The sequence below is a fragment of the Mus caroli genome, chromosome 11 (genome assembly GCF_900094665.2).
Source record: "Mus caroli chromosome 11, CAROLI_EIJ_v1.1, whole genome shotgun sequence".
NCBI lineage: Eukaryota > Metazoa > Chordata > Mammalia > Rodentia > Muridae > Mus > Mus caroli.
In genome coordinates this window covers 29239372-29254392 of record NC_034580.1, presented here as the reverse complement: position 1 = coordinate 29254392, position 15021 = coordinate 29239372, and the positions used below count along the sequence as shown (strand labels likewise).

Sequence of the window (15021 nt, the reverse complement as noted above, 5' to 3'; positions counted from 1 at the left end):
ACCAATTTGCAAGCTAAAGTGTCAAATTACAGAATTGGCCACATGAGTAACACAACGCTTAGTCTATTTCCTGCTACACTCCTGTAGTGCTGTTCACTTAACACATATTGAGTGCTTACTAAGTACTCCAGTAATGCTCTTCACTTAACACACATTGAGTGCTTACTATGTAACTCCAGTCAGGTTTCAAGAATGGGTGGGAACAGTGTCAGCCGGTAGCACACTCTAATAGAAACAGTGGTTTGCATGTGATTAGATTCCAAAGCTGTTGCGAGGATGCGTACGGGGAGGGGGTGTGGAGGGTCACACTCAAGATAAACAGATCTTTCTACGCCAGCGTGAATCTGGGCTTTGCCTGAAGTTACCTCAGCAGGCAAGTAGCTTGTGTAGTGGAGAGCCTCACAGAAAGGGACCATCTGGGAGCCAGCCCCAGCGCCTCCCCTGTCAAGCCCACGCCCCACCCCTTGGGTTCTATTTCAGTCCACGCACTCTATTTTTACTCAAAGTAGATTTAAGTGGGACAGAACCCTCCCTGATACCACCCCCCATTGCCTGGGTTTCTTTGGTAGGGGTGCCTTTGTGGTAACGATCTGGGTCCTGAAACAATTTAGGAAGACAGCGGGGCTTTGAAACCGGCTGTATTTTCTCTTTTTTATGATGGTTCATTTTACATTTTTATTGGCTCTCCAATGATTGCTCCCGGCTCTCTGACGAGATGTGAGATGCGCTGACATTTCTGGAGATCAATATATTAATAAATCACGAAGTTCATAATGTCTGATTTGCTTCTAAATGAGACAGAACTATTATCACCATAAAGTTGCACATAAAATATGCCCAATTGTGATGTATTGTGTAGTCTAAGCAAAGGCATTGAGTGAATAACCTTTCCCCAAAAGAAGGAAACAATCAAAGCTGAATAACTTCATTAATAATTCAAGGTGTGTCTGCCAAGGCTTCATTTATTAAGTGCACAGTTAAGAGGCTTCCACACTGACTCCTAGAAAGGAGGATGCTACCTTGACATTGCCTCCTGCCTCTGGGCAGGCACACACATTCTCATACAAACTGACTGACTGCAGTCCCCGCATTTGGCAGTTCATGTGCCAGCTAAGGGTAATGTCCAGTGGCCTTCTCCAGCTAAGAAATAGACCAAAACAATACACACAATAACTGTTTGGATTATTAAGGGCAGAGGACATGAAGCCATGTGATAAACTCCAGGGAGAAAAAGGCAGGACATTTTCTCGATGGCTGTCAATTATTATGTCTATTTGCTAATGCTCCAGGCACTGTTTCTGGTCTCATTACCCATAGATACCTTGCCCTGTTCCATGCTGCCTTCAGTCTTGATGCTCTCCCATCCAGAGTCTTTGGGTCTGCTAAAAGCCATTACAGTTAATAAAGACAATAATGGGCATGTTAGCCAGTCAGTGTCCAACCCGAACTGACAATCATGTGCCCTTTTAACAGAGCAAATTGCAGAACAAGAAAATCCCCCCATATGGGAAAGAAGTCCATTTAATTAACTAGATCCATCAGGAAATATGCATAACCATGACCTGCACAGTGTCTAACTACCTGACCATTGGATTCTGCTGTTGAGAACGCCATTCAAATCACCATCACGATACAAGCAAGAATTGAATTATGTATTTTGGCACCTATTGTGCACACAGACATGGTACAGACCTATCTCACCTAGATTTACAGCCACAAGGCACATATGATTATAACTCATATTAGTCTAATAACTGTGTACCTCCTAGGGACAGTGAGATGATCAGATCAATTCTAAAATTATTACTATGCTCTCTGAGCCCACTAAGCAAGGCACTTGATACAGCAGACACTCTCTCTGCTCCCTTCCATTACATCTCTGCTTGAGATATCCCATATGATGTGCGGAAGCTGATGTTAGCACTAGCAACAGGATAAGGCTTCTTATCTTGGATTACAAGGACTAGGCGGACTGGATGAAATTAACTTTTGACTCTTCAGCACAGTGATTTGAGATAGCTAAACATATGTCACATGTTCTAAAATAGCAATGGTAGTATGCTGGGGCCCAGCTATCCTGGGGGAATCATCTTCCCCATTTCACTTTACTTCACACTGATAGCCTGAGCCGTAGTGGGATGTTGACATTAGTAAGGACATTAATAAGTGATATTTTCTTCCCTCCCAAGAGCAGCTATTAGACGTTTAAAAACCCACCAAGGCTAATGCTCTACTTGGAGACCATTTTTCCTAGCAAGTTGTCCGACTGCTCAGCTTGTTCACGCCTCACCAATTCAATGAGTTTCCACCTTGAATAAATGCTATGCTCACTTGAGATGAATCCTCTCGGACGCTTGCTCAGAGCAGTTTTTTTTAATTTCTCTTTACTCCTTCATGTCTCCATCTTAAACTGGAAGGAAAAAAAAAAAAAAAAGAACCACCACCCTTTCCTTCCTGAAGACTTTTCATTTACAATGAATCGTCATCACCGTTTCTTAGTCAAGAGGAGTGATTAAAAAAAAAAAAAAACCCACCCATGTTTTCCTGTTATTTCCTGCAAGGATAGCATAGCTCTTGAGATTGCTGTCTGCTACCCAGGCCAGCCATGCTCATTAACACGCTAGCTCCACAGGCTGGAGGATGAGGGTCACTGTCCTGCTGAGTCCAAAGGAGAGCCCGTAGGGGCTTCCCCACCGCCATCTGAATGCTGGCTGATGGTAGGATTTGGACTTTGTTTGACTAATTGCCCCCTAGAGCCACAGAGACTGCTGGAGAGACTAACTGTCAAAACTTTCATCTCAGGCACTTTTTCTAGACAAAATGGTCTGCTTAAAGTATCATCTAGACACCTCTGCCTGTGGCTGATGAGCTAGCTCCAGGGAGGCCGCGAAGTCTCAGCTGCAGCGTTGCCACAGGTTCAGCTGCAGAAGGTGTTGCTTGGAGAAGGGGACGTGATGGACACGGCCAGCTCCTTGCCCAGAAGCACCGTATAGGGCTCCTGCTTCCCCAACACTAACATCTAAGTACATCTTTTCCCTCTGCTTTTCAAACTTGCTCCAAAAAAACTAAATGAATGTGGCATTCTCCTGTCACAAACAGAACTTGGATGTCATGATGTATGCAGTGGCTATGTGGACTTCTAATGGCTGTTCTGGATTCTGAAAGGAAATCTCTGGCAGTAAGCACCACCTGCCCAGAAGCTGCAGGGGACATGTGACAAGCTCATCCCCACACATTCAGTGCCCTGTGGATCAAAAGACCAAGTGTGCCCTGCCATTGCGCGAAAGGGTAATGAGCCCAAGTAGGCTCTGTACCGAAGGCCCTTTGAGGTCACTGATCCTCGGCTTCCATCTAATGGAAACAGAAAGTAAAGATGTGTCCATGGGTCTGTTTCTTAGGAACGTTTTCAGGACAGAGGTGTAAATGAATGAGAAATGTGTAAATTCAATTTTGCTTAAAAAGGGCAGGAGGGGTTTCAAGATTAAGAGAACAAACGCTTGAAGCAAAACATGATTTGAGTTTTATTGAACCAAGAGGACTGGGAAAAATATCCGGAACACTCAGAAAATCTTTATCAGGCTCAGCTGGGGCACTCGTGGGACTTGTTGTTAAGTTATAAAAATCAGAGCTGATGAGCTGTTTGTGTCTGGGTAGATTCTGCACTCACCTCAGAGTTTCAGCTGTGAGAATTTAAGCCTTAAGATTTCTAAACCAGACTGGACTTTCCCCTCTCTGCTGTGTGAAAGTAAAGAAAAGGATCTTTAGCCACGATTGTTGGAAGAAGCCATTGATCAAAAAATTACTGCTGACTGCACCCAGAACAAAGCACTCATACGTATCTACAAGGAGGAACAGGGAAACACTTTGAATGCCAACATATGATCACATATGATTGCCAGTGTGGCTTCTATTGTGCCCAGCATAGTTTGGGGAATACTGAACCACTAGAAATAAGATTTTAGGAGAGACTGTGGTGCTCTGTACTGTTTATACCTTGTCATGTGAATTATTTTCAGTTTTTAAAGCCTCCTTTTGAAGGGCTGGAGAGATGACTCAGGGGTTAAGAATACTGGCTGCTCTTCTAGAGGTCATGAGTTCAATTCCCAGCAACCACATGGAGACTCATAACCATCTGTAATTGGATCCCATGCCCTCTTCTGTCTGGTCTGTCAGCAACAGTGTGCTCACATACATAAAATAAATAAATCTTTAAAAAGCAAAAACCTCCTTTTGAATCTCGCTTCAACAACAGCCCAAATGTTTTGACACTTCCTGTTATTGTACTTTAGTGCAAGATAGCGTAAGTGTTTCTGAGACATGAGTGACTTAGAAATTAGTATGCGATAAATTTAGAGAATAAGGAATTATCCAGGGGCATGCTTGGTTCCATGCTGGGGACTTTTTAGAGCTCTGGCTTATTGGTGACAGCATGCTTCATTCCTGTTTACAAAACACGTCCTGCCTCAGACATCATGGAAACTAGCTCCGGGTCCCTGGGAAAGGTCCGTGTGGGTAAATGTTCTCCATGCACTGCAAAAGAATGCTCTGTATTTGTGACACTCGGGTAGAAACTTGCATCAATGAGGCCGAGTTCACATGTTTTATTGATCAAATCTCCTATGCTAATAATGATGTGTTAGGCTGTTTAGATGTGTGTGTGTGTGTGTGTGTGTGTGTGTGTGTGTGTGTGTGCTGGGCTGTTTAGATGTGTATGTGTAATATTTTTACTTACTCTTTCATGTATAATATATTTCTGTAATATCCATACCCTCATTTCTCCCTTCCAGCTTCTCCCAGATTCCCTCTTCACATACACACACACACACACACACACACACACACACACNCTGTAATATCCATACCCTCATTTCTCCCTTCCAGCTTCTCCCAGATTCCCTCTTCACATACACACACACACACACACACACACACACACACACACACCAACTCTTTAAAAAAAAAATAACCCACAGTGTGATTTTAGAATTGTTACTGGAACAGTAGACATCAACCTGTGAGTCATGATCCCTTTGGCAAACCTTTAGCTCAAAAAATATTTCCATTACAATTCCTAACAGAAGCAAAATTACAGTTATAAAGAAGCAACAAAGATAGTTTTATGGTTAGGGGGTCACCACAACACGAGGAATAGTATTAAGGGCTCTCAGCATTGGGAAGGCTGAGAGGCGCTGGACTGAAGTGTGGTCACACTTGTGACCCCTGAAAGGGATTGATTCTTCCCTCCCCTGCCTTCACCAACTGTCAGGAGCTGATTCGGGGAGGAGAACCTTTTAAATCTCCGGTTTTGATGGTGAAGGGTTATTTTTCCTTTTAGCTCAGTCTTTGCTTTAATATGTTTGAAATGATATTGTTAATTCATAGTGACTTAGGGTTGTCCCATTCTCCTAGATGACCAACCTTCTCACCCGGCGAAACTCCTTTCTATCTTTCCCAAAGCTTCTCATCCTACCATCTAGTGTACCTGATAGAACTAAGCCACCACAGGATTTCTCCATTTATGTTTGCTTGGAGCACCCTTCAAGCAGCATCGGGTTAAGGTGTGGTTTTTATTTATCTAATGATTAGCATCTTGCCTTGAGGATTTTATACTTAGGTTGAGGATTTTATACTTTGGTTTTGAGCAGTTTGACTCTGGGGTTTTCCATGTGGTTTTCTTTGTCTTCATGTTGCTTGGGGTTTATGGAGCGTCCTGAATCTGTGGCTCTTTATGTTTCTCCCATCTTCAAAAGTCCTTAGTGGCTCTTCAAATATTGCTTTATCAGCATTATTTATCTCCATCCTTTGGGGGAATTTTTCATCATATATATGTATATACACATATAAACACACACACATATATATTCTACATTCTCTTCCTCCATTCCCTCCTCCTCCCCTCTCTCTCTTTCCTTCTATCTTGCCTGTTCTGTCCACCAAATAGTCAATTTCCATTTTACTTGTTTGGAAATAAGTCTGGTGAGCTGATGATCTGGGTAATCTATTCTCAATTCTACAATGCTTAATTAACGTTTTGTTTACATTCTGGATCTCTGATGGAATTCTTCAGGTCTTAGAATCTGTGTTCTTGAGCATATATCCATTGTAGCTTTTAGTTCCGTGTCTGACCTAATCTCCAAACCTCCTACGTGTCTGTTGCTGTATTCATCTATTTCCCCTGCATCCTGTCTTTAATATGCCTAAGAAATTCTCATTAAATGATGAACATAACTTTTCTAACATGGAAAACATTTGGCTCAGTCTTCAACTTCAGGAAGGTAATGAAGAAAGAAAATCTCTATCTAGACTGGCATAGGGGTGGCCCTGCTTTGAGGTAGGTGCCGCTCTTAACTCTTTAACACCTTCAAAGGGAGAAAACATTTTAAAACTCTCTTCCCAGTTGTTCTAGGTAGGATCCAGCACAGCTATAAAATAACCCCATATCTGAGCTCTTAGCTTCTGTGTTTTCAGAAATGGTGACCCCTTTGTCCCTGTTTTCTATAAGACTCAACTAAATTATTCTCTCTCTGGAGCCTTCTCTGACTTCTCTCCCATCTGATCCTGTACCTTTAGGAAGTGACATTAATTATTCACTTCTTCCCTCAGGTCCCTGTTCTTAGCTACAGCCCTGCTGCTCTGGAATGGTTTGCCAACGAAGAGCTAGAGGCTAGGCGTTCACAGTATCCTACCCATAGCCACATTTATGCTGGAACATGTTACATATTCTAAAAGTTAAATTCATTGGTAGCATCTAAGAATTGAGGAAGATACATCTTTTATTGATGGTTTCTCTCAACAGTCTGAATGTAGGAACTCAGCTCATGAAATCAGCTGGTTGAACGTGTTCTACCCTCTTTCACCAAGGAGTCAATCTCCAGTTCTCATGTCTGGCACATCTGTCACACCTGTCTCCTATGCTCATCCAGATGACTTGCCGATGATGCTTCACAGCTCACTTGCAGCCTCCGGTCTGCTCATGTGCCTCCGCATCACCATGACTATTGTAGGCAGATGTTGTATCTTGTCATTCCTTTCAGGATCTATCACATTTCTGGCAGGTCAGAGAAGATCAATTTACATTTGTAAACGCATAGGCAAGGCAGTTAAATTTCTCTTTATATACAAGAGCAACTGACCCTTGATGTGCATTTGTCAAAGCCTATAGAACCACGAAGCACGATGATTGAAATCTAATATGAATAATGGACTTCCATTCTTACTAATGTATCGATATCAGCTCATCAATCATTAGTCCTTGAACTTTAACAAATACCCTACACCAACACTGGATGTTAACAGGAAAACTTCTCGGTGATTTCTAGGCAATTCTTCTACAAATCTAATACTGCTCTAAAAATGTATCCCATGGGGCTGGAGCTGACTCAGCACTCATTCCCACCTACTGCTCCATCGTGAATCCTAGAACTCTGGCCAGAGAGCTCCCAAATGCCTATAACTGCAGCTTCCACAGATCTGGTGCTCTCTTCTGACCTCCCAAGGCACATATGTATACAGGGAGACACACACACACACACAGATGCAGAAACAGAGAGAAGGAGATTACAATGTTAAATACAGCCCATTAGAGCTAATGAAATAGCTCAAGGAGTAAAGCTGTTTAGCACCAAACTTGACCTGAGTTTGTTCTCCAGGACCCACGTGCTGAAAGGAGAAAACCAACTCCCATATGTGGTCCTCTGATGTTCACATATGTGCCATGACACATGAGTGTACACACACACACACACACACTCACACTCAAATGCCACTCATCAAGTAATCAAGGAGGCAACTAAATCCAGTAAAATAAATGTCCCCCGCAGACACAGACTAGGAGACAGTAGATACCCAGCAGTGTGAACTGCCACTCTTAGGAGCAGTGTAGACAGAAGCCATTCCAGTCTGGGTTTGTGGGGCTGAGGGAAATAACACACACTGAGGATGCTGTCTGGACTGTCTGACACACTTTTGGTCAAGGGTACCAGCAAGACAGGAGGGAATGAAAAAAGGAGCCCGCATGAGAAAGCACAGTTGAGCAGCACATAGACCTGAAAGACCAGCAGGAAGGCACTGAGCAGAGCTCCCTAGGAACGCAGACTCACCCAGCTTACATGGCTTGTGTGTGGGGGTTGGCGGGGGGGGGGAGTGTCCAGGTCTGGTTTCTCTCCTTTGCTTCATCCAGGGCACAGTAAAAGGGTTAACCTGCATCTACTCTGTCACACACCCTAATATGCCAAGCCTTACCACCAACAGCACTTTTTCTCTGCTCCACCTGGACTGCTCATCACACTTAAGAGAGGAGGAGGGAGGCCAAACTATGGAGCTTGTAAACTCCATGAGGCAGGAAACAGACGGTTTACTTATCATAAAGAATAACCGATGCTTTGTCGATAGTTGATGACGAAAGGGAACTGTCCCACAAGATCCATAGCTTAATCCCAGACAAGAGAGGGGTAATGGAGCCTTCTCATGGTGGAGGGTGTCTTCAAAGCCACTCTGCAATGAGGGTACGTCCCAGAAGCCATCCACATCCACATCCTCTGCCACGTGCCACCTCATCTCTTCAGGCTGCATGACTGCATGGCTCCGAGCATGCTGGATGAGCCCTGCTGGCAGTGTGAGCACTGGGAGGTGACCCAGTGCTGATGCCTGTTCTGACTGCGGGAAAGGGATGGGAGAGCCAGGCTCTGCTATGCTGAGAAGAGGCCCTTTGCGGAGGTCAAGTTGGGTGATAGCCAGGGGTTCCCCAGAGTGCCTCTCCAATGACAATAAACATGTTGTGCTTTTGAAATGAATAGATTTGGTAAAATGTTTTCTTACTTTCTCCTAGACATCGCCTGGTGGTATTACCAGTATCAGAGAGGTAAAAATAAATAAATAAATAAATAAATAAATAAATAAATAAATAAAGTCAACACTATCTCACCATTTTGACTGTCTCGGTCACATTACTTGGAAAGGAAGAACTTCTCAATCAAGCATATATTCTGCAATTAGCTTTCTCATTCACAGTTTTTGTTTCCCCTTGTTAGCAAACTCAGTCTAGGTAAAAACAGCTAGGGGTATTTCTCTTGGGGATGCGGTTTAAGGAACGCTTTGCTCCTCCTAAGACACTCATATTTTTTTCCTTCCATACTAATTGAACAACTATAAGATAAAGCTCAGAGCTTTTACTGATATGTAGCTTAAGTATATTTTTTCTTTTTTTTCTAGGAATACAAATATTTTTATTAGATATTTTCTTCATTTGCATTTCAAATTTTATCCCCTTTCCTAGTTTCCTCTCTGAAAGTCCCCTATACCCTCCCCCCCGCCCTGCTCCCCAACCCACCCACTCCTGCTTCCTGGCCCTGGCATTCCCCTGTACTGAGGCATATGATCTTTGCATAGCTTAAGTATATTAATTGTTCAGAACAAATGACCAGAAATTCTCTGCTCTCCTCCCCCCAACATAGTCTGAAACTCCAATTGCATCAGCACTTTCTGAAGCCATTTTTCTTTATCTGTTTTTATTCTATTATTCAGTTCCTACAATCCACTTCACGTTCTTTGTGAGACAAAGTGGAAACTTTAAATAGGCAGACTGTGAGAGAATAGGCTGTGTGGCTAAGGCAGTAGAAAGGCAGGTGGTGGGGAGGAGAAGAGGGTGTGCATGAAGACCCACACTCAACCCAGGAGACAGCTTATTGTGTTAAAAGAGCCCAAAGTGAAGCCAGGCATGGTGACACACACTTTTAATCCCAGCACTAAGGAGGTAGAGGCAGGTATCTCTGTAAGTTCAGAGCTAAGCTGGTCTACAGAGGAGTTCCAGGGCTGCCAGGGATACATAGAGATACACTGTATCTCTAATTATTCTAGCTCCCCAGAGTACCTTGCCCCTGCTCAGCTCCAGCAGATGATGCCCTGGTGAAGATTTTCCAAGAGAAATATGAAATACAAACTTTGTTGTGGATTTCTTCTCCATAAACATTGGCAACTAGTTTAAAATGTATTTTATTTATTTCATATAAAATAGGAGCTTCTATATATTTTTCTCTTTGGACTACATACAAGCTAAGAGGATAACAATTTTGTAATCTCAAAATGGAATAGATGGGTGGGTGTGTATAAAAAAGCCCAGATTCTGCTTCTGCCCAACAGGAATGAGCTTACATGTGCACAGTACACACACACTCTCATGCCTGAGTGCACATGCGAGTGCGCATGCGCACACACACACACACACACACACACACGCACGCACACACACACACACACACACACACACACACACACACACACACTGGAGAAACTGTATTCTAAGCCAGGAAGGAGATGGTCAAAAGTTTTGGGTCATGGACTTTGCCATCTTCAGAGAAGGTACTTCAGCAGCATGTACCCCCAGATGCGGGTCCCTACTGCTCACAATCTGTGGACCTGACTTGTACACAGGTGTGATGCTTCTTAAGAGCAGAAGTACCTCAAGGCTGGTCACACTGTGACCAGCTTACCATCTGTGCTCCAATGAAGCCACCGAGGGGATACAAGAAGCCGAATCTGACAGAGAAGTCCTGGACTGGATGGAATTAAAGATCCAGCTTTGTCATTGTTGGCTTACGTGACCCAAGTCTCAGACAAAAGGGGTTAGTGGCAGAGCTTGGGGGAGAATGGTAACAGAAGATATTTGCATGAGCTCTGTTCAAAATACACAGAACTCACTGGCACTAAAGGGGACTTGATACAAAATGGTTTTCCAAGATGGTCTAAAGTTTTCATCCATCCTATACCCTGAGTAACCTGAAACCCTAAATATTTTTTTAATTACTCTGAATCATACACAATTTTGTCCACTGTATCATCCTGTATAATTTATCTTTCTGGCTCACATCTACCCCTAGTGGTAGACATGCCTTACCCTGTGAGTCACTTGTAGTTAGAAAATTACCTTTTCTATTAAGGTAACTGATTTCTAAATATCAAGTGGGGAGGGCACCATACCCCTTACCTCCACCATACACAGAGTAACATGAAAGCAATTCCAAAAGAAATTACAAAAAGAAAATAATCTCATTGATGTTTATCAAACAGAACTTCCCATAGCATTAACCTCAATGTTAGCTTTGATCCAAACTCAGTCGGACTTAATAATTAGTTCATTATTATCTTTAATAATGAAAATAATAACATCAAGGAAAATTTGGCATCAAAGACTCACAAGAACCAAAACAGTAAGGAAGCTCCCTGTGTGTTCGTTCTGATTCTGTCTAACCAGAGAGCCTGAGTGCACAGGAGAGATGTGAGAATCACCCTTCCAAAATAGATATATTATTTTCAGCGGCCCCAAAAAATGAGCCTACAAGGTGGTATAGAAGAGAGGAGCGCCCAAATGGGAGCAAGCTGCAGAAGCTGTGGCCGTGTTAAATTACTGTTTTCCAGTGACAGGCCATGACTCGTGAGGGTCACAGCAGTACAGGTTTGCCCAGGCTGAAGGACATCTCATCAGTCAGACAGCATTGCCCCATCAAGTTTTACCTTCAAAAGATTTCACGAGACTGTTTGCATACATGTATGCATATACTTGACTGTTATGTAAGTTGCGTGTTTACTTGCTGGCTTAAGCCCCTAGTGTCCATGGGTAGCTACTTCCTTCCCTACATCTTGAGCCCCAACAACCTGACTCTTCTCCCACGGTGACTGTGACCACAGACTGAGCATTAGTCAAGGGCAAAGCCGGAAAGCAAAAGCTTGGCCATCAATAACAGACAGCTCAGAGCCTGCAGAATCTCTCTCTCTCTCTCTCTCTCTCTCTCTCTCTCTCTCTCTTTAATATCAATTGAATTGATTACAAGTTACTAAGCTGCAAGGCACATTACAATGTTCTGTTAACTACAGAAATATAGAAAGGACAAACAGAACAAGCTCTCCATGTCTAGCATTTCACTCTACTGTTCAAAAGCCTCCGTGCATCAATAAAGCCAAAACAAAACGACACGTGAAGATCCAACACATTCAGGTCAGTAGAAACAAATCAAAAAATTTTCCCCTTCACAAACTTGCAGCAACAACAAAAAAAAAAAACACCCGTCCCCTCCCAACGCCCCCTTACCATTTTGCAAACAAAACAGAACAGAACAAAATTAAGTGAAGACGTCAATTCTTGGGCTGTTTAGAGGAAACTTTTAACTTTTTATAGCATCAATGTTTGGTTTTTAGGCAGCAACACTGGCCTTGGCGAAACAAAAACAAAAATTTTTTGTGTGTTTTTCCTTTCAGAGCGCATAACATTTACACAAATACACACCAGCAGCAGTCATTGCTAAGGGCTATTAATTCTGTGCCTAGGCAAACATTCTGCCACCAAATAAATGCTAACGAATATGGTGCGAAAGATCCAACCAATATTATACTGCTTAACACAAACCAGCTAATCCTTCAAATGAAGAAGTTGCATACCTGTTTCAAAATATAGAAATGTATAATGAAAATAATGTCTCTACATAAGACTAACTCTTATGTAGATATATTGTAGGTATATCTTTGCAGATATATTCACAATTCGACATCTTGATAGATAAGGAAGATGGAGGCAGGTAGGGGGAGGGCCCTCTCGATTGAAGAGGAAGTGGTCTGGGGAAAGGAGGTCACTGCCCTGTGGTTCAAGGGTCTCTCTCTTTTCACTTTAACATCCCCAGCTAAGATAGTCTGCTGAATCTCTTTAACCTGGAACTCAATCCTGCCTCCCAGATAGCAAGCCTATCATCACTAGTTAATAAGGAGTGACTCCTCATCTAAATAAAGTGGGTTTAATAGTTGGTGTCTTGCTAATTAGCACTTTTAAAGCAAGGTGGTGGGAAGTGAATGCTGGTTCCAAATTGAAAAAAAAATTACTTTAAACTTCTGCAAAGAAAGTTTATAATCCCCTTAGTTTATAAGGAGATTACAGGAGATTGAGAAATAGCACCACACCACACACTCACACACACACATAAAAGCATCTTTTTTCTTCTGGGTCAGATAAATATTTGCAGGTAGAACCCTTCAAAAACAAATCATCTCTTTCCAAAATAGAGTTTTCCATTTTCTTATTTATATTTTAAGATTTATATTCTAATTCTTCTTCCTTTACTAGGGCTACCTGGGCATTCCCCCCAGTGGATTCTGGGAGGAAATGTGTGGGGTATAAAAGCCTCTACAGCCCCTCTGAAGTTTCTTCAGAATATACACAGTTAAAGACACATGGACTTTTATTCTAAGACTAACCAGCAACTGATTTCTTAGGATGAGTTTGAGGTCTCGTGAGACACTGTGAGCTTTCCGCATTACAACCTGTGTGCACCTCTCCCTTCCTGGCTTTCCTTTCTGGACACTGGCCCTTAGATTTACACAGAAGCCTTCTGCATTTAGGTAATTGGTGCTTAACTCATTACCTACAAACCTAACAACAAATAAAGGCTTTGTAAGAGTTGCGAGGAAATTGGCCACTTGACAGAGTATCTTATTTATATTGAATCAGTATCTGCCTCTGTCCCAGAAGGATTAGGTGATGTGTAGTGCCCAGCACACAAGAAAGATCACAATTAGGCTTGGCTTGCCGCCTTCTTGAGGCTTTACTGTAACATCCATTACCACTGGGACTCTGCTCAAAATATAAATTTTGATAGATTTTTTTTGTGTTGGGATTTAAGTGTCACGGTAGCAGAGGAAATCTGGCCCAAAGAGCCCTACCCCACTTACAGAACGCCTACAATCACTGCTCCTGCTCACCTGGTTCTGCGATGCAAACCCACCCTGCCTCCTCTCTGACTTGCCATTGTGCTGTGTGGTTCGTGTGTTCCCAGCAGCCTGCTCAGCTCACCCTGGTTTTCACCAGGTGGAAGTTGGAGTTGTTCAATATATGGATTTGCTGATGCCTGTGTGACGACAGGCAGAGTAGGGTAGATGGTAAACGATCCTTGCCTGGAATAGATTTACAGAAAGTATTCTGGCAGGGCCCAAAGAAAGTGAGTATTCACATATCCCCGTGTGGGTCTAACCTCCTGGAAGGGCCACTGAGGGAGGAACTGTGAGTTGCTTTGATAAGTAGACTCAGCTGACAGGCACTTTGCAAACAAACAGTGTACCATTAGACACCATTTCAGCACACGTGGGAGGTTGAAACCTTACTCTCTATGACTGTTTATAGAACCTTTCAAGTGTCCTGGAAACCTTTATGCAAAGATGCTCACACTGAAGTCACTTCCCTGGTACTTAAGGAGACGTAGCAGATATTATAGAACAATACCGTGTAAAATATATTCGGATTCTTTAAAGTCATATTTAACATAGCATATAATCTGAACTTCCTACTAAGCCTCCCTAGCACCTCCCTTGCTAGCCCACATGGTGAAACTTCATCCCTTTTGAAAATAGCTAGGATTTCTTCCCTTTCCTGTTTGGAAGGTCTCATTCTGCTGTTGCCTGTGGCTGCATAGACTGTACCTGTTAGTGAGCATCAATTTGAATATGTAAAGAAGGTAATTTGAAAGAGATGTTTTCATGTGGCTGTGTCCTGAACACTTCTACCCTCAGCTCCCTATCTGAGACGCTGATGGTCCCTCCCCTTTACTGTTTGTCACTTCTAGAGCAACACAGGGGACAGATTGTGAAGCAGACTGAGTGGGCAGGGGAGTGGGGCTCAAGGCCCAGGACCACCTGCAGTGTGACCCAGCCCAAACCCAAAGTCCTAGTTCCCAATGGCAGCACTCTCTGAACAGCTCAGACTGGTCCGACAGGGACCAAGGAGGTCACGTTCTGACACCATCCCCTCTGCTTCCAGACAAGATTGAGGATGAGCTAGAGATGACCATGGTTTGCCACCGGCCTGAGGGACTGGAGCAGCTTGAGGCACAGACGAACTTCACCAAGAAAGAACTGCAAGTCTTATACCGGGGATTCAAAAACGTAAGACACCCCCACACACACCCCCACCCCAGACACTTGGAGGCCTGCTGTGATTTTTGCCACTTGACCAAGCTTTTCCCATGCCAAGGTCCCCAGAGTGCAGAG

At 43.2% G+C, this 15021-nt stretch overlaps 1 protein-coding gene across 5 annotated transcripts in view; it reads left to right on the top strand.

Annotated features, from left to right (window-relative positions):
- Nucleotides 1-15021, top strand: part of Kcnip1 (potassium voltage-gated channel interacting protein 1) — a 358975-nt gene that overhangs the window by 327632 nt on the left and 16322 nt on the right. For 3 of the 5 annotated variants that reach the window (XM_021175757.1, XM_021175756.2, XM_021175758.2), the window contains exon 2: nucleotides 14792-14916. In XM_021175757.1, coding sequence (XP_021031416.1) covers nucleotides 14792-14916 — 125 coding nt within the window. Of the gene's footprint in view, nucleotides 1-8827; nucleotides 8861-14597; nucleotides 14917-15021 lie in introns of all 5 variants that reach the window. The other 2 variants (XM_021175755.2, XM_021175760.2) reach the window with 2 other exon arrangements.